The following is a 26857-nucleotide window of genomic DNA, read 5'->3' on the forward strand; positions in this document are numbered from 1 at the left end:
AAGTGAATAACTTGGTAAGTACAGAGAGAGTTTAGTCTGTACGCAAAACAAATCTGGGACCTCACATACAGGACACTTGTGGGACTATTATTTTTCACAGTAAACCTGGATTTGGATTGGGTTTGTTTGGGATTGATAGAAGGATGGTACAGTGTTAGCAATACTACACATCAATATTTATTTCTTTTCTTATTTTCCAGGGCAGGAAAACCTCCCCCTGGCTTGCATCTGGATGTAGTCAAAGGAGACAAACTAATTGAGGTACGAAAATAGATGTAATAAGTGTTTAGATGCATGCAGAAGGAGATGGGATTTAACCCATCTGTTGGTGGGGAATTGAATTCCATTGCTTTATTTCCCAGTCTTCCCCTTCCATATACACCCCAAAGTGATCCTTCCCTCTCTCTGTGCACCTCAAAGTGACCCTTTCGTCTCCTGACACACTTTTTTTTAAAATTATTTTTATTATCAATGATCCAGCCCCCAATCTTTCACCGCAGTCAGCCAGGCTTAATGTTTTTAATTTATTTTGATAAAGTGCAAAGTCCCCAATGCGTACATGCACTGGGTCCCAGTCAGGAAGCTGTGCTATGAATCCGTCAGCTACATGGTGGCATGGTGATTGGGTTTAGGGATGTAGGACTGGAAGGGACCTTCCAGATCAGCAAGTCTAGTCTCTTGCTCTCAGAGGTAGCCATTCATATAGTCGTGTAAATAAATGTTGCATGCTCCATCTTAAAACTGGTTAGGAGGTGGTTTGTCCCCACTACTCCTACTGAAAAGCTGTTCCAGAACCTGACTCTTTTGATAGTTAGAAACCTTCTTTTAATTTCCAACCTAAATATATTCATGTCCAGTTTGTGCCAGAATTCTTTTCTAGCTTTGAGAGCTCTTCTCCATCCTTTGTGTTTACCCTCCAATGTATTTATAGAGAGCAACCTTATTCCCTCTAAGCCTTCATTTTGCTAGGCTTAAAAGAACTTGGCTTGTTTATCTCCCCTCATAAGAGAAGTTCTCTCTTCCTCTTATCATCCTAGCAGCACTTCTCTGCATCTGATGAGTTTGAATTCATCTTTCTAGAACATGGGTAAATCTCAAACAAAACACAATTTAAAAAAAAAGCAAGTATTTCCAAAATTGTTGCTTTGTGCAAAGCCTTATTTTACCAAACTTAAATGTTGGCTCAGAATTGTCTACCTATCCCCTAAAAGTATATATGCTATTGAAGGTTTTCATGTAGCTGGTCTTGGATTCTGACCAGCAGCCCTCCTTGTCAGAAGTGCTCCAGAAGCCTGGTTTTGTAAGCAGAAGCTCATTTAACTAGTGCTGGGGAGCCCAAATGGCCAGTGCAAAGTAAGTAGTATTCGACTGATTCTGAGCTGCTTATTGCAGGGTTTTGTTGTTATAGTTTGTGTTGTAATATTTTTACAATAAAGGTAATGCTTCTCCCTTGCCTAGAGTCCAGCAGTGGGAACAAAGCCATTCAGGGAGTCAAAGTAATGCTGCTAAGGAAGGAATTGGAGTATTAGGAATCTGAGGCCTGGTGAAGCGAACCCGAGGAGCTGGGAGTCATTGTTCACTGGCTTGCAGTGTGCGATATTGCAAGATCTTTGGCCAGCAAGGGAAAATTGCCCCTGTCTCACAGGAGATTGGACCAGCAGATCAAGTACATATTTTGGTTATGGTTCCAAAAATTCCATCTCTTCCCTTTTAACAATTCATGTTCTGGAACTTATTTAATTGTATTCTTCCCAAGCCACACTCCAGTTTTAATTCACAATTTTTTTTTCTACTACACAGCATAACCAACCCAATTTGTAAGGGTTGGTTATGCTGTGTAGTAGACTAGTAAGTCTTCAGACTTATTTTAAGTACTTTGTTGATGCATCTCCTATCACCTAGTATTGTCTATAATATATAGTTTGTCTGTTTAGAATGTAAGCTTTTGGGACAGAGACTATGTCTCGTGTGTGTTGTATAGTGCAGAGCGTGACCATAGTCAAATAGCAGACATTTAACACTTTAGTAAGTGATTTCCCTCATTGGGATCTGAAGTGCTACTCTGATGCCCTGGCATCCCTGCTCTGATTGTTTCTTGTATTTTAATCGCCTATCCTGCCCTTCTTCCATACACCACATGTCACAGGCATCAACTTCAGGGTAAAAAATTTTCCATCTTTCACTCATCCTGCAGGGCCTATATTCCAGCACTCACTAGTTTGTAAAACATCTGGCTGTACCATGAGTAAAGGCTTGAATGTGTTGTGACATCAAGAACCTGAAAATGCAATTGATTTCACTGATTTTCATTGGTCAACTTCATAGGGCTGTAAAAAGAGCAAAGATAGTGACAGGCAAAGTGGACTTCAAAAATTTTCACTCTTTCTAATCTAATGTTGTTGGTAAAGGCGAAGAAATGTTTGTTCCCAACATATGACTTTAAGTTGACTGTCCTTTTTAAGGGTCAGCTGTTTAGACTAGTTGAAAAACTCTGCATGTTTTCCTGTAGTTAGCAGTGGCTAGGTAAGAGAACACTTTAATCTTTACAGATTTACTAAGCACTTGATACTAACCGAGCTATCTGTATCCCAGCTCTCATGTAGAGATCTGAGATATAACTTGTGATTGCTGGGTCTGAGAAGTGCAATATTAAAACAAGCCATGAAGTATTAAGCTCAGTGTGTAGAGGATCACACTGGGTTATAACTCAGGGGCACAGAGGAGTTTCAAGCTTGTCTACACTTCAAATACTGCAGTGGCGCTCCTGTAGCGCTTCAGTGAAGATGCTTCCCAAGCCAACAGGAGGGGTGTGACAGTCTATGCTATTGTGGTCACCCCTTTTACAAGATTATGATATACTTTGTACAAAATTTGACTTGAGGTATCGTTTGAAAACTCTTAATCTGCTAAACATTATTATCCCATTGAAATATATGTAGAAAACTATATGAAGTTGAGATTCTACTGTATGATTGTTACTGAAATATTTTAAGTCTGGGTAACACCCACAAACCGTTTTTCAGAGACAGACACACTGTCCCAGACAGGTATCCGTAAAGTCAAGTGGGCTATCACTTGCTTAAGCAGCCATTCTCCTGCAGGGGGAAGGTATGAATGTGAAATTTACATTGCATCTCTGGAATGTTTCAGCCCTCATGTCCGCAAGGGACTTCATGTCATCTACACCTCAATGGGGGGTCGGGGGAGATCCTCAAAGAGGGGAGGCTGGTATATGAGAGAGAGAGAGAGAGAAACAGACCTCCAACTCTACTCTCCTCCTACCTCTCTACTCATGACATCAACGAACACCTGACTCTGAACTGGGGGAGTGGTCCCTGGCTGAAAGGAAATCTAGTTTGTGAACTATTATAACTTGTGGTGAAAGAGTCTTGCTTTAAACTCTATTAGCTTGTTAAAGTTTAGGAAATAGCTTGTGTTTTTATTTTCTTTTGTAACCAATCCTGGCTTTTATGCATTATCACTTACAATCACTTAAAATCTTTCTGTAGTTAATAAGTTTATTTTAACCAGTATGTGTTTGGATTAAAGTGTGTGGAGAAACTCCATTTGGCCTAACAAGGTTGGTGCATTATAATTTTCCTTTGATGAATTGGCGGACTTTCTGTGAGCTTGCATTGTTGAGCAGTGTGCTGGACAGTACAAGATGCAGATTTCTGGGGGAATAAGACTGGGACAAATAATTTGCGGGTGTTGCCCTATATGTAATTCATGAGTGACTGGTCAGAGTGCTCATGTATTTAGCTGGGAGTAAATTTACATACTGAAGACTTCATGAGCAGACCAAGAGTGGCTGCTCTGGCAGTAAAGCAGTGTAAAAGGCACCGCAGGCTAGAGAGTTCCAGGGACCCCACTGTTCAACATTCCAGATTGTACCCTGGGGAATGTCACAGTGGTGCAGCGAGGAGCAGGGTATATGAACATCTTGTCGTTCCAAGTGAAGTTTGCACTTTAAGCACTGGGGTAGCAATTTTAAGTGACATTCAAGTGTGGTGGCTGAAAACAGTCAAAGAAGGGTTACAGTTTTTTGTTTTCTGTTTGCTTATTTTGGGATAGGGAAATAGAAACAGAAAAGCTTAAAAAATGAGCAAAGGTGCACAGATTCAAAGATGGATTTGGCCAAACTGAAGTTGAAGGAGAGAGAATGAAAGCAAGTGTTGGTTAAAAGAAGCAGAGATTGAACGGAAAATGCAGGCATTAGAGCTGAGAGAGAGAAGCCTATAAGTGAGCCCTGGGACTAAAGCAACTGGAAGCTGAGGCTCATAGGCAAGCCACAGAGCTGCATAAGAAAACCATGGAGCTGAAAGCCAAAGAGGCTGAGAAGAAGAAAAGGGAACGGAACTACAAACTGGAGATGTTCGCAGTGCACTATAAAAGGCATCCCAGGCTATAGAGTTAGGGGGACACCACTGTTCAACATATTGACAGGTGAATTCTCCCTTTGACCTCGGGCTGTCTACACCAGGGGTTCAGGGGCTTAGGTTAATTTAACTGCCTTTCTTTGGGGGGTGGATTTTTCTTATCCATGAGCAACGTAGTTATACTGACCAACTTCCTAGTATAGACCAAGCCTTCATCATAGTCAGATAAAAGCTGTAAAATTAGTGTTTATTATTGATTTGCCACTGTCTTGCACCTTGTGAAGTCATAACAGCTCAAATGTGAAATTGCAGAACCATTAACTATGGTTTGTAACCTGTCCTTTAAATCGGCTTCTGTACCCAATGACTGGAAGTTAGCTAATGTAACACCAATATTTAAAAAGGGCTCTAGAGGTGATCCCGGCAATTACAGACCGGTAAGTCTAACATCGGTACAGGGTAAATTAGTTGAAACAATAGTAAAGAATAAAATTGTCAGACACATAGAAGAACATAAATTGTTGGGCAAAAGTCAGCATGGTTTTTGTAAAGGGAAATCGTGTCTTACTAATCTGTTAGAGTTCTTTGAAGGGGTCAACAAACGTGGACAAGGGGGATCCAGTGGACATAGTGTACTTAGATTTCCAGAAAGCCTTTGACAAGGTCCCTCACTAAAGGCTCTTGCATAAATTAAGTTGTCATGGGATAAGAGGGAAGAGCCTTTCATGAACTGAGAACTAGTTAAAAGACAGGGAACAAAGGGTAGGAATAAATGGTACATTTTCAGAATGGAGAGAGGTAACTAGTGGTGTTCCCCTCAGTCATAGGCCGAGTCCTATTCAACTTATTCATAAATGATCTGGAGAAAGGGGTAAACAATGAGGTGGCAAAGTTTGCAGATGATACTGAACTGCTCAAGATAGTTAAGAATAAAGCAGAATGTGAAGAACTTCAAAAAGAACTCACAAAACTAAGTGATTGGGCAACAAAATGGCATATGATATTTAATATGGATAAATGTAAAGTAATGCACATTGGAAAAAATAACCCCAACTATACATACAATATGATGTGGGCTAATTTAGCTACAACTAATCAGTAAAGAGATCTTGGAGTCATCATGGATAGTTCTCTGAAGATGTCCACGCAGTGTGCAGCGGCAGTCAAAAAAGCAAACAGGATGTTAGGAATCATTTAAAAAAGGGATAGACAATAAGATGGATAATATCTTATTGCCCTTATATAAATGCAGTGTATGCCCACATTCTTAATACTGCATACAGATGTGGTCTCCTCGTCTCAAAAAAGATATACTGGCATTAGAAAAAGTTCAGAGAAGGGCAACTAAAATGATTAGGAGTTTGGAATGGGTCCCATATGAGGAGAGATTTAAACAGGCTAGAACTTTTCAGCTTGGGAAAAGAGGAGATGAAGTGGGGAATCTGATAGAGGTATATAAAATCATAAGTGATGTGGAGAAAGTGAATAAGGAAAAGTTATTTACTTGTTCCCATAATATAAGACCTAGGGCCACCAAATGAAATTAATGGGCAGCAGGTTTAAAACAAATAAAAGGAAGTTCTTCTTCATGCAGCGCTCAGTCAACCTGTTGAACTCCTTGCCTGAGGAGGTTGTGAAGGCTAGGACTATAACAGGGTTTAAAAGAGAACTAGATAAATTCATGGAGGTTAAGTGCATTAATGGCTATTATTCAGGATGGGTAAGGAATGGTGTCCCTAGCCTCTGTTTGTCAGAGGGTAGAGATGAATGGCAGGAGAGAGATCCTTTGATCATTACCTGTTAGGTTCACTCCCTCTGGGGCACCTGGCATTGGCCACTGTCAGTAGACAGGATGCTGGGCTGGATGGACCTTTGGTCTGACCCAGTGTGGCCGTTCTTATGTGCAGAGTGAGTGTCAAACGCTGCCAAGTCAGAATGCTAACATTTCACACTTAGTACTGGTGTAAATGAGAAATTGCATTGACTCTTCTCCAGCCCCTTGGGACTAGAAGTAAGAATGAAAAATTCCCAGGTAAGTTCTTACAGCACTTGAAGCCACAGGATACTGTGCTCATAGGGATTTAAATACCCATGTCTGGTTCTGCTCACCCAGTAGGAGGGAATTGTTTGAGAACGTGAGAATAAAAGGAAAACTTAGTATAAGGAAGCACCAGCTACTTGACTCTCCCATAACAAGAAATGGGATTATAGAATGCAGCTGCACAAGCTTTGTTCAACATCTTTATTAATGATCTGGATGATGGGATTAATGGCACCCTCAGCAAGTTCGCACATGACACTAAACTGGGGGCAGAGGTAGACCTAGACAAAGTGGAGGATTGGGCCAAAAGAAATCTGAAGAGGTTCAACAAGGACAAGTGCAGAGTCCTGCACTTAGGACGGAAAAATCTCATGCACTGCTACAGGCTGGGGACCAACTGGCTGAGCAGCAATTCTGCAGAAAAGGACCTGGCAATTACAGCGGACAAGAAGCTGCATATGAGTCAGCAGTGTGCCCTTGTTACCAAGAAGGCCAATGGCATATTGGGCTGTATTAGTAGGAGAATTGCCAGCAGATTGAGGGAAGTGATTATTTCCTCCCCTCCCCCCCGGTTCGGTACTAGTGAGGCCACACCTGGAATATTCTGTTCATTCTCCCCCCATTACAGAAAGGATGTGGACAAATTGGAGATAGTCCAGTGGAGGGCAATGAAAATGATTAGGGGGCTGGGGCACATGACTTACAAGGAGAGGCTGAGGGAATGGGGGTTATTTAGTCTGCAGAAGAGAAGAGTGAGGGGGGATTTGATAGCATCCTTCAACTGCCTGAAGAGGGTTTCAAAGACTATGTAGCTAGGCTCTTCTCAGTGGTGGCAGATGACAGACCATTGCTGCTTGTTCTCAGGTTGCAATGGGGGAGGTCTAGGTTGAATATTAAGAAACACTATTTCACTAGGAGGGTGGTGAAGCACTAGAATGGATTACCTAGGGAAGTGGCAGAATCTCCATCCTTATTGGTTTTTGAGGCCCGGCTTGATAAAGCCCTGACTGGGCTGATTTAGTTGGTGTTGGCCCTGCTTTCAGCAGGGGGTTGGGCTAGATGACCTCCTGAGGTCTCTTCCAGCCCTAATATTCTATGAAAGGTATTGAATTCAGGAAAACCACCTGGGGAACTGAATCTAGTGAGTAAGACACTTTTGGAAGAAGCAATAAATCCATTAGGTGGAAAGTTTGGGGAATCCTAAAACCTGCCATGATTAAGGTGCAGTTGACCTCAGAATTAAAAGAACAAGAAGCAGACAATATGGCTTTGCAAAGAAATGCTCAGATAAAATGAGTTCTTGAGAAAAATCTCTCAAAGACCAATGTAACCAAACAAACCGGAATCCATTAAGACTTACAGGAAAAAGACAAGGGCAGCAAAAAGATACTAGCCAGAGAGGCTAATGGGAATAGGAAGAGCTTTTCTTAGGAAGTGCATGTGGTGGAGGAAGAAGCCACTTCTGAAGTATTAAGATCGCCATCTTCTTGTAAAACTCTTGTCCAAACTTTTATATTTTGGTTAACTTGGAAGTAAGGGAAGACCTTGTAAAAACTGCTGTTCACAAAGAGCAGGTATGGAATATATGAAAAATGTGAACATATACCAATCAGCAGGTCCACAAGACACAATTGGTGGGCGAATAGAATGCAGAAGCTGTGATATGTTCTGGACTTTGGCAAAGCATTTGATAATGTCTCATGAAGTTATGCTCAGAACATTTGTTCAAATTGACTCTGATATGAACACGATTATGTAGATTGAAAACTGGCTGCAGGCCTGATGGTGAGGGATGATGATAAATGATAACATGAAGAGTTGGCAGAGGACTTGTGCCTTGTCTTTAAATCTTTGGGTTATGATCTAGAAAAGAGAATAAACACATGAAATTTGCTAAACATTCATTAGTGAATATTAAATTGTGAGACGCTGCAAATGCCATGTGAGCAGAGAAATACATAATACAAATGGGTAGAGCACTTAAAAACAAAAGCAGAAAACAAAACAAGGTTCAGTTTGGAAAATGTGTGTTAATCCATGTGAGGAAAATTAATCTGAAACAGAGATTCAATGGGGAATAAAAACCAGAACATCAGTAATGCTGAAAGAGACTTAAAGGTGATAATGGACAGCTAATTAGACAGGTTTGCAAAGAAAAATGAGCCCATTGTAATTTTGTATCTGTTGACGAGGTACAGGAATAGAAGTCGAGATGCCTGTTCCTGGCTCTGCCTCTCACTGTATGACTTGGTCCTTAGTCACAGACGTTGTCAGCTTCCCCAGGCCTTCCAACTATAAACCTGAGAAGATTGCATATGGAATATTGAGATCAGTTCTAGGCATCCATATTACTAGAAAGATTAACAAACAAAAGAGCAGGAAGAGCAACTTAAATGATGAGAAGCTGGAGAAATTAAGTTGAGTGACTCGAAGAGCAACATTGGTTTACAGGAAACTTTGAGGGCTCTGCCTAAAGGCCCTGTGCTCTTCTACTAGATGGGACTTCAGCTCTTGGAACCTCAAGCTCTTGAAAACCAGGAACTGCTCAGTTAAGGTCTTCTCAAGTTAAGCTGCTGCTTCACACACAATACAACCTTAATGCAGCCCCTCATTGGACATCACCCCTTGTAACATTCTTTGGGCAGTGGGGAATATTTGCCTAAATTGCAGAAGAACAATCAAAAGAGATCCTTAATGTATTGCTAGCATCTCTAATTGTAGTTGTGCAGTTGGCTGCAAGGAGAAAAGGCAAGTCAGTGTGATCAGTATGGTGGTAGCAGAATTAAAAGCAGAGTAAATGTTTAGTCAATTTAAGGATAGAATGAAAGGTAACCCTAACACGAGAGTTGTAAGAGATGCTGTTTTCTCTTCTCGTTTCTCGCCTCGCTTTTAGTTGATAAGGATGGAATGCTCATTTAAGCAGAAATCTTGAGATAAGGTAGTGTCTGAAGGGAGTTTGTATAAACAAAGGATAACTGTTAGCCGTTGATGAATGGTATATGTAATGGGAAGGTATAAATGCTTGACTTACACTACTTGTAGGGGGGAGATGTGCCTAAGGTCGGGGGGGTCCCTGTCCAACTGCAGTCTTCCCTTGCAATTGCTCGAAATAAACTGTCTCTGACAAATGCAGAGTGAGGGCTTGTTTTCTTCCACACCACCAATCAGCAGCACATCCCCACATCAATGCTGCTTAGGGTAAATTAAGTCAAAATGACTTTAAATTAACAAACAGGAAACCTTGATTCAAATCAATGATTTAAATCATGGTTTACCTTTGTAGTTTTTAATTTTCCTAATGAAGGGTTGATTCTCATTGGTTGGTAACCACTAAAATGTGTTGACTTGCTACTAAATATAGCCTTTGCATTAAATTTAGTGCTTTTTTTTTTGCTGACCAGTAGGATAAACTATATCTGTGCATGCTCATTTAAGTGGTTGTATAACTTAATTTAAATGTATTCAGATTCTTAATGTTCCCATTTTATATTGTTAGAAAATGGTTAATGATGCGTTTTTTTAATTTACTAGATTAATTATTAATTTGCATTAAGCTGTATTTGGATGAAAAATCAATTAAAAACAGGACTTTTTAAAGTATTAGCTCAATAAAACTACTTTAAATGTGCTGGATACATGACCTTTTTTTCTTATCAGAACGTTTTGTCAAAACATGCTTTGCAAATGAAACGAATTTATTAAACAAAGAAAGTATTATCTGTAGTTATTGAATGGAACTAATTGTTTCAGGTCACCATAGAATCATTGAACTGGAAGGGACCTGTAGGTCATCTAGTCCTGTCCCCTGCACTCAAGTCAGGACTAAGTATTATCTAGATCATCTCTGATAGGTGTTTGTCCAACCTGTTCTTAAAAATCCCCAAAGATGGAGATTCCACAACCTCCCTAAGGAATTTATTCCAGTACTTAACCACTGACAGGACATTTTTCCTAATGTCCAGCCTAAACCACCCTGGCTGCAATTTAAGCTTCTTGTCCTATCCTCAGAGGTTAAGAACAACAATTTTTCTCGCTTCTCCTTGTAACAACCTTTTATGTACTTGAAAACTGTTATCATGTCCCCTCTCAGTCTTCTCTTCTCCAGACTAAACAAACCCAATTTTTTCAATCTTCCCTCATCGGTCATGTTTTCTAGACCTTTAATCATTTTTATTCTTCTCTGGACTTTCTCCAATTTGTCCACATCTTTCTTGAAATGTGGTGCCCAGAACTGGACACAGTACTCCAGTTGAGGCTTAATCATCACGGAGTAGAGCGGAAGAATTTCTTCTTGTGTCTTGTTTAAAATACTCCATGTCCTTCATTACTTTAGAATTAGTAGATATCCTCTTAAACCTAGTTTTTCTCCATAGACTGTAAGAGGAAACCAAGCTTTCCTGCTTTTTCAGCTCCCAATTGGCTTCTTAACTTTGAAAGAACTAATCGTTGAACTGAACTAGTTGAATAAACTGAAATGAAGAAACTATCTTTGCACCTACAAAAGAAGTTGCTGCCATCAAAAACTTGTTCAACACTTCAGCAAACTCTGGTTCCAGGTGCTTAGCCAGTGACTTCCACCAGTTTAGTTTCACCAAGTTATTTTAGACTTTGCAACAGAAGTACTGCTTACTTTTATTTTTTAAATTATTTAAAAATACTATATTTTATCATTTAAATTTAAAACATTTTTAAAAAAACTATGAATTTGTATTCACTATGATGTTGCCATGCAGCCCACTGCCCATTCCATCAGACGGTATGAATAGGAGCCCTAGATTGGTGCTATGGGCACAGGGAAAATATCAGCTTTTGTTGACACGGGTGCTGTAATGGTTCTATATGCGTCCACAGGAGGCAGAGTTTTGTGTGGTGTGCAGCAGCACCTTAAGTAAGCATTTCCTGGTCTTCCAGTGTTTTGAGTTGGAGGTTTTGAAGTTCCATGACTTAGTCACTGTATTTGTTTAAATCTTAATCCATCCAGATCCGTAATCCTCTAAATTACTTTCCCCTTAAGCCACGTTACATACCTAACCAATGCATATATGTCGACCCTAAATATCAGCTGATGTTTCGGCAGTTCTAATTAAGGTATTGTTATGCCATGAGGAAGATTAACGTGGTGGCGGCTAGTGTTTCCTTACTATCTGTAGGCAGAAGGAAGTTCCTTTTGAGTGTGTCACTTGTCAATGGAAATACTCTATTGGCATTAGGGTGTAGTGTCTCATAACTTGGTACCTTGCTTTTTTAGTTTTTACATAGAGGGGATGTCATGCATGCCCAACCTTAATCCAGTTTAAACAAACGACTTTGTTTATACAGTAAGTATGGAGAGCCAGAGTAAGAAGGAAAAACTAAGGCCTTGGCTACACTGGAGAGTTGCAGCACTGGTGGTGTCTTTACAGCGCTGCAACTTACTCACCGTCCACACTTGCAAGGCACATACAGCACTGCATCTCCCTGGCTACAGTGCTGGCTGTACTCCTCCTCTGCCTGGGGAATAACAACTTCAGCGCTGGTGATGCATCGCTGCTCCGCCAGTGTGGCCACCAAAAGCGCTGTTATTGGCCTCCAGAGGTATTCGGAGGTATCCCAGATGCCTGCTCAGCCACTCTGCTCATCAGTTCAAACTCTACTGCTCTGGCCTCAGGTGACCTGCCCTTTAAATGCCCCGGGAATTTTAAAAATCCCCTTCCTGTTTGCTCAGCCAGGTGTGGAGTGCAATCAGTGAATGTTTCCAGGTGCCCATGACTCCACGCACCAGACGAGCCCCAGCATGGAGCAATGGCGAGTTGCTGGACCTCATCAGTGTTTGGGATGAGGAAGCTGTGCGGTCCCAGCTGCGCTCCAGCCGTAGGAATTACGATACCTATGGGCAGATATCAACGGCCGTGCTGGAAAGGGGCCATGACCAGGACGCGGTGCAGTGCAGGGTTAAAGTGAAGGAGCTGCGGAGTGCCTATTGCAAAGCCCGTGAGGGAAACCGCCGCTCAGGTGCTGCCCCCATGACCTGCCGTTTTTACAAGGAGCTGGACGTGATACTTGGGAGTGACCCCGCTGCCAATCCAAGGACCACCATGGACACTTCAGAGCGGGAGTGGGAGGTGGAGGCAGAGGAGGAGGTGGGGGAGGAGGAAACCGAGAGTGATAATACTGGAGTGGAGGGAGACACCCCAGAGTCCCAGGAGGCATGCAGCCAGGAGCTCTTCTCAAGCCAGGAGGAAGGCAGCCGGTCGCAGCAGCTGGTACTTAGTGAAGCACAAGCAGAAGAGCGGGATCCCAGTAAGCAGCTTTTATTTTTAGGATGGAACTGTTTTGGGAGAGGAGGGAGGGTTACGGCTGCATGCATGCATGCCTGGATGTGGAATAGCCCATTGATGTGGTCTATCACGTCGCAGTAATCGGCCTCGGTAATTTCTTCAAAAGTTTCAGCCAGAGCGTGGGCAATGCGCTTCTGCAAGTTTATAGGGAGATCCACTGTGGTCCTTGTCCCAGTCAGGCTAATGCGTCCGCGCCACTGTGCCGCGAGGGGTGGGGGACCATTACTGCACACAGGCAAGCTGCATAGGGGCCAGGGCGGAATCCGCATTGCTGTAGAAGACCCTTCCGCTCTTCCTAGGTGACCCGCAGCAGCGAGAGGTCTTTCAGGATTAACTCCTGTGGAAAATGTTGGGAAAGCGTTCACTGTAGGAGCTCCCTGCAGCAGTTTGCTTTCCCCAATGCACAGAAACCCCTGCACAGCCCTGAAGCAATCAGTCCCCCTTACTCACCATTTCGAGGCTCCTGTGGGTTATGTGCGCTCTCTTTGGTATGGGAAAATTATGCTAAAGTGAAGACTGTAAACTCCTTCACTGTGTGGGAATAACTGTCTGAGATACAAACAATGCAGCCTCTGTTAACTGTTGCCTTTTTTTCCTTTCCACAAGCGACCTTGAGTTCTCTGCTGCCCATGTTAACAGCAGCTCAAAGACCGCAAAACCTGCGGAAGAAGCCATGAAAAAGCAAAGACAACCTGTTGCAAACAGTTATGCATCACTCTGCCAGAGAGAATAAAAAACTGTAGGACTGGAGGGAAAGGGAAAGCAGGATCCGCCAGAGAAATGCAGCGGCCAGGAAGAAAAGCACAAAGCAGCTGATAAGCATCCTGGCGCACCAAGCAGACTCTATCGAGGCGCTCGTAGCCATGCAGGCAGAGCACTACCGCACCGCACCGCCCCTGTCCCAAAGCTCTTTCCCTTGTGTCCCAATGTCAGCTCAAAACCCCCTTCCCCTGCATCCAGGTTCTTACCTCCACCAGCTGCCTCCAACACCTGTGTATTCACCAACCAGCCCTGAGAACTACGACCCTTACCCTCTGCACTCAACCCCCATCACCATGCAGTATAGGCATCCTGAAGTGCAGCAGTCATTGCACAGCACTCCAGACAGGACATAGTCAAACCTATGACTGTACAGTTCCCCACCCCACTCCCCTGCCCTTTTAGGTTCCCAAAATGTTGTGTGTCTGTCAAGAAAGTTCTTTTCTTTTCAATAAATGAATTCTTTGCTTTGAAAACAGTCTTGAATAATGCAGAAAGTCAAAGATACCTTAGCCCAGGAAAGAAACAGGCACTGCAAATCAGCTTAGGAAAAACAGATTCCTACTAACATTGTAACCACTGCACTTCACTCCTGTGCAAGGCACCAAACATTACTGTTTGCTTTCAGCCTCAGATTCCTCCCTCAAGGCATCCCTGATCCTTGAAGCCCTGTGCTGGGCCCCTCTAGTAGCCCTGCTCTCTGGCTGTGCAAATTCAGCCTCCAGGCCTTTAACCTCAGAGGTCCATGCCTGACTGAATCTTTCACCCTTCCCTTCACAAATATTATGGAGGGTACAGCACGCGGATATAACAGAAGGGATGCTGCTTTCCCCAAAGTCTAGCTTCCTATACAGAGATTGCCAGTGCCCTTTTAAACAGCCAAAAGCACACTCCACAGTCATTCGGCACCGGCTCAGCCTGTAGTTGAACCGGTCCTTCCTCCTGTCAAGCTTCCCTGTATATGGTTTAATGAGCCAAGGCATTAACGGGTAAGCGGGATCTCCAAGGATCACAATGGGCATTTCGACGTCCCTTACTGTGATCTTCCAGTCTGGGAAAAAAGTCCCTGCCTGCAGCTTCCTGAACAGGCCTGTGTTCCGAAAGATGCGTGCATCATGCACCTTTCCAGGCCAGCCTGTGTTAATGTCAATGAAACGCCCACGGTGATTCACAAGCGCCTGGAGAACCATAGAGAAATACCCCCTTCCGATTAACGTACGCAGATGCTAGGTGGAGTGGTGCCAGAATAGGAATATGCGTCCCATCTATCGCTCCTTCACAGTTAGAGAAACCCATTTGTGCAAAGCCATCCAGAATGTCCTGCACGTTCCCCAGAGTCACGGTTCTTCTTAGCAGGATGCGATTATTGACCCTGCAAACTTGCATCAAAACGACTCCAACGGTCAACTTTCCCACTCCAAACTGGTTCCCAACCGATCGGTAGCTATCTGGAGTTGCCAGCTTCCAGACTGCAATAGCCACCCACTTCTCCACCAGCAGGGCAGCTCTCAATCGCGTGTCCTTGCGCCGCAGGGTGCGGGCAACCTCCTCACACAGTCCCATGAAAGTGGCTTTTCTCATCCGAAAGTTCTGCAGCCACTGCTTGTCATCCTAGACTTCTATGACGATGTGATCCCACCACTCAGTGCTTGTTTCCCGAGCCCAAAAGCGGCGTTCTATGGTGCTGAGCATTTCTGTGAAAGCCATAAGCAACGTCGTGTCATACGCGTCAGGCGACTCGCAATCATCGTCGGACTCCTCATCACTTTGGAGCTTAAGGAACAGCTCAACTGCCAAATGTGATGTGCTGGCGAGACTCATCAGCATACTCCTCAGCAGTTCAGGCTCCATTTCCCACAGAAATTGCACTGCACAGAAACTGTTGGGAGAGTCACAATGGCGCCAAACGTGGGTGGAAAAACAGGGACTGCTGGGATGCAAAGCGATGCATCACGGGGCGTTGGGACAGGAAGCAGAATGACCCGCACCCTTCTGTCCCCTTCCCACAACCCACGGCGCCAAAATGGGACGAGGTGCTCTGTGGGATAGCTGCCCATAATGCACCACTCCCAACAGCGCTGCAAATGTGGCACACTGCAGCGCTGGTAGCTGTCAGTGTGGCCACACTCCAGTGCTGTCCCTGCACAGCTTTACGAAGACAGCTGTAACACCCAGCACTGCAGACCTCCAAGTGTAGCCAAGGCCTAAGAAGAGTAACAGAAGAAATGGGCAAATAGGTGGATTTGGTTGTGGGTGAAAACACACTGGAGAAACCAACTAGGCCAAACAAAGCTCTGGAGAACACAATATAGGCACAATCCTGCATAGGAACATAGGACTCGCTATTCTCCATTGGACCCAAGGTCCATCTAACCCAGTATGCGGTCTCTGACTGTGCCCAGTACCATATACGTCACAGGAAGGTCTTTGAGAAGGTGACAGATTATTTAGACAAAGGAAATGCAGTAGATCTAATTTACCTTGATTTCAGTAAGGCATTTGACACGGTTCCACATGGGGAATTATTAGTTAAATTGGAAAAGATGGGGATCAGTATGAAAATTGAAAGGTGGATAAGGAACTGGTTAAAGGGGAGACTACAACGGATCGTACTGAAGGGTGAACTGTCAGCCTGGAAGGAGGTTACTAGTGGAGTTCCTCAGGGATCAGTTTTGGGACCAATCTTATTTAATCTTTTTATTACTGACCTTGGCAAAAAAGCGGGAATGTGCTATTAAAGTTTGCGGATGACACAAAACTGGGAGGTATTGCCAATACAGAGAAGGACCGGGATATCCTACAGGAAGATCTGGATGACCTTGTAAACTGGAGTAATAGTAACAGGATGAAATTTAATAGTGAAAAGTGCAAGGTCATGCATTTAGGGATTAATAATAAGAATTTTAGTTATAAATTGGAGACACATCAGTTGGAAGCAACAGACCTTGGAGTATTGGTTGATCACAGGATGACTATGAGCTGCCAGTGTGATATGGCCGTTAAAAAAGCTAATGCAGTTTTAGGATGCATCAAGCGAAGTATTTCCAGCAAAGATAAGGAGGTGTTAGTACCGTTATATAAGGCACTGGTGAGACCTCATCTGGAATACTGTGTGCAGTTCTGGTCTCCCATGTTTAAGAAGGATGAATTCAAACTGGAACAGGTTCAGAGACGGGCTACTAGGATGATCCGAGGAATGGAAAACCTGCCTTATGAAAGGAGACTCAAAGAGCTTGGCTTGTTTAACCTAACCAAAAGAAGGTTGAGGGGGGATATGCTTGCGCTTTATAAATATATCAGAGGGATTAATATTAGGGAGGGAGAGGAATTATTTAAGCTTAGTACCAATGTAGACACAAGAACGAATGGGTATAAACTGGACACTAGGAAGTTTAGACTTGAAATTAGATGAAGGTTTCTAACCATTAGAGGAGTGAAGTTCTGGAACAGCTTTCCAAGGGGAGTAGTGGGGGCAAAAGACATATCTGGCTTTAAGACTAAGCTTGATAAGTTTATGGAAGGGATAGTATGATGGGATAGCTTAATTTTGGCAATTGATCTTTGATTATCAGCAGGTAAGTGTGCCCAGTGGTCTGTGATGGGATGTTAGATGGGATGGGGTCTGAGTTACTGCAGAGAATTCTTTCCTGAGTGCTGGCTGGTGAGTCTTGCCCACATGCTCAGGGTTTAGCTGATCGCCATATTTGAGGTCAGGAAGGAATTTTCCTCCGGGGCAGATTGGCAGAGGCCCTGGACGTTTTTCGCCTTCCTCTGTAGCATGGGGCATGGGTCACTTGCTGGAGGATTCTCTGCAGCTTGAGGTCTTCAAACCACAATTTGAAGACTTCAATAACTCGGGCATAGGTTAGAGGTTTGTTATAGAAGTGGGTGGGTGAGATTCTGTGGCCTGCATTGTGCATGAGGGCAGACTAGATCATATTTGTCCCTTCTGACCCTAAAGTCTATGAGTCTATGAGAAACCCCACAGTAGGCACATGTGGAGTAATCTCTTCCCCTCTCCCCTCACCCGCCCAATCCCCCAGCCTCATTCTAATACCCAGTAGTTAGATTGGTTGAAGCCCTGAAGCATAGTGTGTTTTATCCCTTCCAAAACTGTGTTTCGCACTGGCCTCAAGGTGGTGGACTGGATAGGACCCAATAGATGTCTTCCATCTCCAGTTGCTCTGATTTTATAAAACAGAGCTTTCTTTGAATTTCCTTTGATCAGTTCAAGGCAACATTGAAATGTTATCCAACAGGCTTTAATATGCTGATACCATGTGTCACTTCCTATGTCATGCATAGTTTTTCCTTCCTCTACTAGTTTGCTAAAGATTTGTGGGATTGTGATGGGTTTTGATCTGTTTGCTTCATGTTCTAGAGTCCATGTTTTAGGACGATCTGGGAGATTGTATGAATCTGATAAGGTAACGTTGCTATTTATTTAATATTCTACCTCAGAAACTGATCATTGATGAGAAGAAATATTATCTATTTGGGAGAAACCCTGATCTGTGCGATTTTACCATTGATCACCAGTCCTGCTCTCGGGTCCATGCTGCCTTGGTGTATCACAAACATCTTAAAAGGGTTTTCCTCATAGACCTTAACAGCAGTAAGTAACTTGGCATTTAACCAGGGAGCGGGTGATTTGATAGTTTGACTGGCTGGATTTTAAAAATGTTTGAAAAAATGTTTTGATGCTTAAGGATTGAGTTTGTGTTAACTTCTTATTGACTGAGAACTTGTAACACTTCCAGTGCACTACATCCCAATGCTCACACCTTCTTGAACATCCCCAGAGCTATATTCCTTTCCAGTCACATTTGCCATGTGTGGAAACTATGGCATCTGGGATATGAACTAACATGCTCATTCAAGCCGGGGGTAGAGGGACTCCTTGGGTCACTCAGTGCCCCTCCCTCATTCAGCGATTGGTGACAGTATTTCCAGGCTCTGGAGTCGATCAGAGTGGTAGCATGGCAGTGAGGTTATGGAGGGACTTGGCCTTCCCTTCAAAACTGTTATAACTTGAAGTATAAAAAAAGGCTTATAAAGCTACATCTCCATTGTGTAGGGCACTTTCTCAGGATCTGGAACTCAAGGGAGCTCCAGCCTGTTCCAAGCAGCAGGATACAAGCAAGGGGTGGCTAGAAGTGCTAGAGGAAGCCTGAAACCAAAGTGTACTCGTCATTTCTGTTTGAGTTATTAGGGGAGTGCTGACCCCTTGGTGTTTGGGAGTGAGCCCCCTGCATGGGATGTTTGGGTGGTAGCGTTACTGCAGTGACGTGTATATATCCAGCCATTCACGCCTGGGTTTTGACCTTATGGCAGTGTTCCAGTTCCCCAGTGACAGTCTGTGTTTTCATTCTGATATTCTCCTCAGCACATGGCACGTTCTTGGGTCATATCCGTTTGGAACCTCACAAGCCCCAGCAGATTCCCATTGACTCCACAGTTTCATTTGGTGCCTCTACGCGGGCGTATACTCTGCGAGAGAAGCCACAGACGCTGCCATCCGCGGTTAAAGGAGATGAGAAAATGGGTGGTGATGATGAGGAGCTGAAGGGCTTGCTGGGCCTGCCGGAGGAGGAGACCGAGCTTGATGTGAGGACCACAGAGCATTGTGCCTCTGACTGGATAGCACTCCCCACCATTGGCTTGAGTGTCCTTGGGGCTCGTTTCCCTGGTTTTAGGGGTGTCTGCTGCTGACACTCACAAGCCATCTTATGCCACTAGAATAGGCTTGCCTTCATGCTGCTTTCCAGCACCTTTTGTATAACAGTCCAGTGATTTTTCTGACAGGCACTCAGCCATTTTCTTCCGTCCCAGCCAGACCCACACCAGGTCGCTGGCAGGTGCCCAGCCCTGTTGTTCATTCACAAGCAGTGCCTGCTGTAGCCCCATCACCTGCAGTCAGTTAGTGAAGGGCAGACCAGGACGGGGACCGAGAAAGTGCAGCTGGCACTTCTGCCCCATTCTTTCTTTCCTTGAGGTTTAAGGCTGGGGCTAGGTCATGTGCTGTGCTCTGCTGTTAACTCTCACAGCTCTCCGATGGCTGCTGCGTGTGTTATAGCTGCACTGACCATTTCCTCCCTGATTGTGTCCTTAGAACCTGACAGAGTTTAACACAGCCCACAACAAGAGAATCTCTACGCTCACCATAGAGGAAGGGAACTTGGATATTCAGAGACCAAAGAGAAAACGGAAGAACTCCAGAGTGACATTCAGTGACGATGACGAGATCATTAATCCAGGTGAGCATGTGTATCTTGCCCCTCCCATCTCCTCGCCCCCACCCCTCTGAGAGCCTGCGTGCTAATATCCCATATTTGGAACCACACCCTGCCCCCGCCCCTGCCTCACATGGCCAGCGAGCCAGTCAGTTGGAAAACACAGAAATCTGAGTTGGAGACTCCAAGGGGACTGGCCCTTCAGAGAAGCACCCACATTTCCCCACATCGGTGTTATGTGCCCTCCAAGGCACTTTCCAGCTGAACCATACTGTTGTCTCCTGAGAAGAGGATACATAAGGTCCCTCAACCCCTACAGCTCCTGAGCCACTTGCTAAGCACCCAGACAGAGCCCCTGAGGTGGTAGAGATTAAACTTCCAGCAGCTCAGAACTCAACACCGTATGTGCTGAGCTCTCATATTTTGGTGTCTAAATGGGAGCTGAGTGTTTTTGAAAATCTAGCCCTAGATACTTTGAGCACCTGTAGTTGCAGGGATGGCAGACCCGAGTTTGGATCCACAGTTCAAATTTCCCCTGCTAATCTGCATAGGTGGCTGGGGGGTGGGTCCCGCCGAGGGGGCCCTCTGGCGGCCAAGGGGTGGAGTTACTGGTTAAATTCCAGTTAACGGTAAGCCTAATGCTTAAACGGCTTAACCTTTTACATCCCACTTCAAGCATCAGCCGGCGTGAGTTGTACAGGTTCTTCATTTCCAATTTGAATTTGTTTGTCTGGAAGTTGAAGCTTAGCAAAGTCAGTCAGGAAGGAAGGTGGGTACGGTAAATTAACCATTGGAACAACTGTAACCTAAGCAATAACAACACCCATCCCCAAGGGTCAACAGTTCTTCCAGCTCTTCCCAGTCTGAATAAATTGGGAGCCCACTGCCACTAGATGGCCCCAGCAGTGTGAAGGATCTTAGTTTCTCTACTGTGCACGTACAGCTCCTGAACTGCTGCTGTCTGAAGGGAAGGTCCATATGACACTTCCATGTAGAGGTGCGCTTGCATGCCATGTGCACGCTGCAGCGTACATCCTCTCTTGTAGCCTTCATACTAAAAGCCTAATCCTTCTCATGCTTACAGAGGACGTGGACCCTTCAGTTGGGCGTTTCAGAAACATGGTACAGACAGCAGTGGTCCCAGTTAAGGTACAAACTAACTTCCAAACTAACCAAAACCTTTGTCTTAATTTGTAATCTATAGCGTGAATTATTGTCTTAAATATTGTGCATTAGGGTGGTGGATTTGTCAGTGTTTTCTTTTTGTGTTCAGATGGATTAAAGGGAAACTGGCAGGTCTGTTTAGGTTCATAATTTAGGCAGCGTTTACAAAATTGAAGATCAATAGAAATGTCCCAAATGCTTTTCTAAAAATTCATTGGCTGTGTTTTTTGGTGTTATAGGATGAGACACAAAATACTGTCATGGATGAGAGCCGTGGTGGGCAGCCTGTGAGCCGCACGCAGCCCATCAGGGTAATCGGCAGTCAGGCTGCGAGACAATGTTTACCTTGACGGTCTGCAGGCACGGCTGCCCACAGCTCCCAGTGGCTGCAGTTTGCCGTTCCCAGCCAATGGGAGCTGCGGGAAGTGACATGAGTCAGAGGGATGTGCTGGCCACTGCTTCCTGCAGCTCCCATTGGCTGGAAATGGCGAGCTGTGAGCAGCCATGCCTGCGGATGCTCAATGTAAATGCTGTCTCGCGGCCTGACAGCCGATTACACTGACAGGCTACAGGCTGCCCACCACTGGATTAGAAGCTGGCTAGGGGGCAGAAAACAACAAATAGGAATCAATGGTCTGTTTTCTACACGAGAAAAGGTTAACGGTGGGTGTCAGAGAAAGTTCCATATTAGGACTGGTGAGGTTTGATACATTCACTTTTTCTGTGGGAAGGCAGGGAACAATGAAGTGGGCAAGTCTGCAGATAACACCATTATGTAAGCTACTCAGGACTAAAGAACACTGAGGAACTTCAGAATAGCCTAACACTGTGATTGCAGATGAAATCTCATATTGACAAGTACAAAGTAGTGCTCATGGGAAGGAATACTTTGAGTTACTCATAAGATTACTTACGTTCTAAATTAATTGTAACTGCTCTGTAAAAAGACCTGGGTGATCAAAAGCAAGACATAAAATCTGCCACTCATAATCCAGAGGCAGCCCTGTTTGTTAATTTGTATCCAGGTAAAGAAATATACTTTAGAAACCATGCCCACTCAGCCATGCCTTCTGGACACATGCAGGTCGGGCAAGCAAGCTCGGGAGGCAAAGTTGGGAAGCTTAGTCTATTCCATAAACTAACCCCTACCTAATGCTTCCAGCACTCAGGACTGGTCTGTGCTATAGAGTTAAGTTGACGTAAGGCAGTTTACATCAACCGAATTATGTCAGTGTGGACACTACAGCCTTGCTCCCACCAGTGTAAGTGCCGTACTACACCAACATATTAACTCCACCTCCATGAGAGGCATCGATGTAGTTAAGGCAACAGTGTCCATGTAGACACCGCATTGCTTACATCAGCTGTTGGCTGTCATTCTTGTCAATGCTGGAGCTGTGAAATTGACAGAAAGTCTGGAAGGTTCCCTGCTGTGAACCCCACACCTGGCTCACAGCTTGGGTTGTCACTCCAGGGCAGGTGGGGGCACTCTTTGCTCCGAGGCTGGGCAGCCAGGGAGCTCCTCCTGGAACTGAGAGCCTGTGCTCTCAGCCCCTGCACACTGCCCCTGTTTAGTCAGTGCAAGTGCTCCTGGAGAGGACGTGCTCCACTGACAGAAGGAGGGTCGTGGTGGACCTGAAAAACCTCAGTAACTAATTACAGTGGCTGTGTCTCAACTTAAATCGACTTAAGTCTGTCCTGTAGACATGCCCTCAGTCTGTCCTGCACTCTGCATCAATGAGAGCGTTGGGAGTGACTTCGGTGACAGCCCCAAAGGAAAGCCAACTGGGGCGATGGGGAAGAGGATAACCTGTCCATGTCTGTAACTGCTTCATATAGGACAAAGCTAAGCGTGGTGTACATGGTGACCATTTGTGGTGTTTGAGGAGAAGGTGAAAAAATTAGCTGGGATCCAGTTAAAGTGGCTTCTTGTTCTGGTCCTCCATGCTGTGAACCATTCACTAAATAGTTCTTTCTTCCCTCCAATTGCAGAAGAAACGGATGGAAAACCCAGGCTCGCTGAGCATGGATGAGTCTGTAACACGGCGCATGCAGAACTTCCCCTACGGTGGAGGATTGTATGGTGGCCTGCCTCCCACTCACAATGAGGCAGGTTCCCAATCGCATGGCATTCATGGGACAGCACTCATTGGAGGCCTGCCAATGCCCTACCCCAATCTTGCCCCAGAGGTGGACTTGACTCCCGTTGTGCCATCGACGGTTAGCATGAACCCTGCTCCCAACCCTGCCGTCTTTAATCCTGAAGCTGTGAATGAACCGAAGAAGAAGAAATATGCAAAGGAGGCTTGGCCAGGCAAGAAGCCCACCCCTTCTCTACTGATCTGAGATGGGCTTTGTTTGGGGGTGGGAGCGATGAACTTGAGAAGCTGTTCCCGTGCAGTATCGTCTTTTAAAGTTTTTGTCCTAACCACATGTAATATCAAGATTGGAGGAGTGAAATGTCCTTCAAAGATCTGTCTTCAAAACATTTTTATATGTCTGTAAAACACATATCTCCCACCTCCTTTTGAATCTAAAGGCCAGCAGCCTTTTCCCGTAGCCATTACGCTCCATAAGTTAAAAGGACCCTGTCAAGTAATTCAGCCCCACATTTATGGCCTGATCCTGCAAACACATCAACTAGGTGTAGTGCTGACTATGAGCAGCCTCGCTCCAACTAGACTGCTCAGGGCGATATGCACCACCTGAAGAGTAAGCAGGCCTAAATTCAGTACTAAATCAGGCTTTTGTGTGTAACTTTAAACCATGACAAAATGTAATATAAATGGAATGGCTTTGTTTTACCGTTACAAAATCACATAAACGCTTTTAGTTTGGCTGTAAACATTCCTTTGTACTTGCAACCTAAAACATGGCAGCATCTGGGTAGCCCTTGAGAAGCTGGAGGTGAAATGGACAAGAAATAAAAAAGTAGAAATTGACTAGTCAGTTTCTACTTATCACCCTCTGTTAAACACAAAAGGCAAACAGCAAAGAAATGGTTAATGTGAACTCCTTTTTAAAAACCTTTCTGCTCTAATATTTGAGGTGTTACAGAGGACACAAATAGGGACACTTGGTTTTTTAAATATGGTTTTTAATCCTTCAGCTGAAATGAAATATCTTTTATTGAAGAGAATACACACACACAGAGCACCTTAAGACTTGTGAGCACACAAAGTGTCATAGGTCTGTGATTAGGAACAGCTAGCCAGCCAGCAGCCATGGGTTGGTCACATACAAACTACATGGGTTTTAATGATTAAAGAATAAAACCGTGTGCAGTCTTCTGTATGTTGTCCTTTTCCCCTGTTAACAGCAAAGGGCAGGGATTAAAGACAAGCAGCAGATTCCTGAAATGATGGTAGTTTCTTAGTGAAATGTAAAATCCTGCCTCATCTAACAAAAGCAGTTTTTCCGCACTTGGATACACAGTGCTGTGGTTTGACCTTTTTGTTTTTCTTTCAGTTGAACGAAATGAGAAATGTGACTGGGAATACTCCTGCAAATCCTCATCTTTAGCTTCTAAAACTGAAATTTTACGTTCATTCAGTATTTTGCTTTAAGTAAATACATAGAGAAAGCAATGCTACATTGTCCTAGGCTTATTCAGGAGCCTTTATATTGTGTGATTAATAGTTCATCTAATTAGTCACCATATTATTTCTGGGAATTCCTCCAGAATGTGCCCTAAAATATGACGCAACATCCCTGGCGGGTCATTAGTAGTGCATTGTGAGGAGTTACCTGGCAAACTAGTGTTGCCAAAACCTGACAGCCATCAGAGTTATGCTGCCCTGTAATGTATCAGATCTGGCCATACACCCTTGAACTGCTTTGGACAGATGTTCCAAAATCTGTGTAATGTTTGCTTCTGCAGAATGACAAATTCTATCATGTTTGTGTTATAAAAATGAGCTAGTAACTACCCCAGCCAGGATTGGTTGAAGTCCCTTATGGCCTGGCTGGTTCCCTCCCGCTCTCCACCATGTCTGGCTCAAACTACTAGATGCTGGAACTTTTCCTGGTGCCATTTCTCCATGGTATGATTGTAACACACCATGTTTTAGGTTATCATGCTAAATCGCTTGTGTTCCTCTTTAGTCGTTCCTATTCCAAATCCTCCAAAGTCCACTTACAGACTTCCTCCCTAGATTTTTAGTTCTACTTCTTCCCAGGCTGTAGGATTTTTCTCTTTCCTGCCTGTCTGTGTTATGAAGGCAACTCTTTAGGATGTGACCAGCTGGGGCAAGTAAAAGTTGAACAGACTTTATTTTGCAAGATCTCCCTGGGGAAGGGGAACTTTCCTGCTTGTTGTTTTGAAGCTCTTCTCCTCGTTGGGTTTGTACAAGCTCTCGTTATTTCAGAGCTCTGTGGCTATTATGGGCCAGGAAGGAGGGGATGGCATGAAACCCATGGGCTTTGTACAGAAGTTTGTACATTTGTGTAATAGGCCTTTTCACACTTTCTGTTTAGCTTTTTACCTGTAACCTTTACTATGTAAATTAAACGCGAATTTTGTCATTTTGGAGTTCAGTGTGTTCCTTCCCAACCTAGATCCCTGCTGCAGTTGGGAGTTTACATCTTGAAGGTCTTTGTCACTGCAAAATGCCCTTGTCATTGGAGGCCCTAAGCTTAGCAGACTGGCTTGTGCTCTGGCCTAAAAGAAGAGTAAGTCTGATTCCCACCCTGCCTCCTATGCCTTGTGCTCATGGCCTACACCCAGTTGCCCAGAATGGTGTCAGTCACGGATTGTCCTCAAACGGTAATTGCCCTTCTCCATTTTCTGACCCTCTGGCCAAATGGATCTTTGTTTTCCTGAAAGGGGCTCAGCTCCCAAAAGCCTGGGCAATGCTGCCTTCGAGAGGCAGTCTGTGAGCCATCCTGGGAGTGTTCACTGCCACAGGACCAATAGTTTATGGGCTACGTGCCCAAAGCAGGGGACAGCACTCACAACTGAGGGCCACCGCTCTGCTCCCATTGTGCAACTTGGGATCTGAATGTCAATGTGCACCCAATGCACTGAGTGCTTTGGGGCCTGCTGCTCTGAGTGGTTTTGCCAAGTCTCAATCTGACACTTGCATTTTTAGACCCTGTCTTTCCAGGAACTGTTCCCAAGAATCCTGCCTGGGAAGGGTTGTGGACGCTGTCTCTCTAGTGGCAGCAATGCAGGCAGGAATAGCTCTACAGCTAACGCAACAGGAGCATGTGCTCAGTACCACCAAGGTGCAGGCCCCAATTGTAAAGGCTGAGCACCCAGAAACCTGTCCTGGATTCCTTTGGAAACGTGGCCCTTTGCTATTGCATCTCTGGCTAGGAATCCTTAAAGGCTGGTCCAAAGGCTGAGCAACTCGCACTCCTGCAGCTGCAGGGCAGGGAAGCAGAAAGCACTCCAGGGCTGAGGCACTGGTGCGGCTGGAGGAAGCCTGTGTGAGGCTTTGCAGGTCAGCCAGATCAAAGGGGGACACAGCGGGGAAGTGAGGATTCAGGCTAGAGCAGGAGTGGGGAAGTTGGAGATGGTTGTATGAGAGGTGCCTACCAAAGGAAGGAGAGCTCTGCGTGTTAGTTCAGCAGAGACCGTGTCAGTCCAGCAGAGACAGGCTCATATTTCAAAAGCAGTCAGAGGGAGACAGGGACTTCCTCGCCAGGAGGGTTCCCAAGGCAGCCTGCACAGACCCGTGTGTTCAGCAGGGGCCGGTGTTGAGCCACGGCCTTTGGCAGTGCTCTCGCTGCTCACTGAGCTGGCAAGTTGCAGTGTAGGAAGCAAAGCAGCTGCCACTTTTATCCGTCTGCCCTTGGAAAGCATGGGGCTGATTGGGAGGGGCAGGGGCAGGATCCTAGCCAGCTCCCACAGTGGAGGCAGCTGTGTGTTTAGGCCCAGGGCCACCCCAAAGCCAGCCTCTCCCTTGCTCCTGTGAGCCCTGGAGAAGTCCTTGGGTACATGCTGTTGGCTGGCTGGCTGAC

At 44.8% G+C, this 26857-nt stretch overlaps 1 protein-coding gene and 1 non-coding gene across 2 annotated transcripts in view; both read left to right on the top strand.

Moving 5' to 3' along the window:
• The window catches only part of PPP1R8 (protein phosphatase 1 regulatory subunit 8), a 38774-nt gene extending 13357 nt beyond the window's left edge, over positions 1-25417 (top strand). The window contains exons 2-7 of the mRNA XM_030538937.1: positions 201-261; positions 17958-18111; positions 18883-19103; positions 19609-19753; positions 20814-20878; positions 22886-25417. Of these exons, the coding sequence (XP_030394797.1) occupies positions 201-261; positions 17958-18111; positions 18883-19103; positions 19609-19753; positions 20814-20878; positions 22886-23239 (1000 nt within the window). The 3' untranslated portion in view covers positions 23240-25417. The remainder of the gene's footprint in view (positions 1-200; positions 262-17957; positions 18112-18882; positions 19104-19608; positions 19754-20813; positions 20879-22885) is intronic.
• On the top strand, positions 2557-2721 carry LOC115637809. The gene has a single exon (XR_003997362.1).
• Positions 25418-26857: the final 1440 nt, after the last annotated feature.

Source organism: Gopherus evgoodei, chromosome 20 (genome assembly GCF_007399415.2).
Source record: "Gopherus evgoodei ecotype Sinaloan lineage chromosome 20, rGopEvg1_v1.p, whole genome shotgun sequence".
NCBI classification, from domain to species: Eukaryota; Metazoa; Chordata; order Testudines; family Testudinidae; genus Gopherus; species Gopherus evgoodei.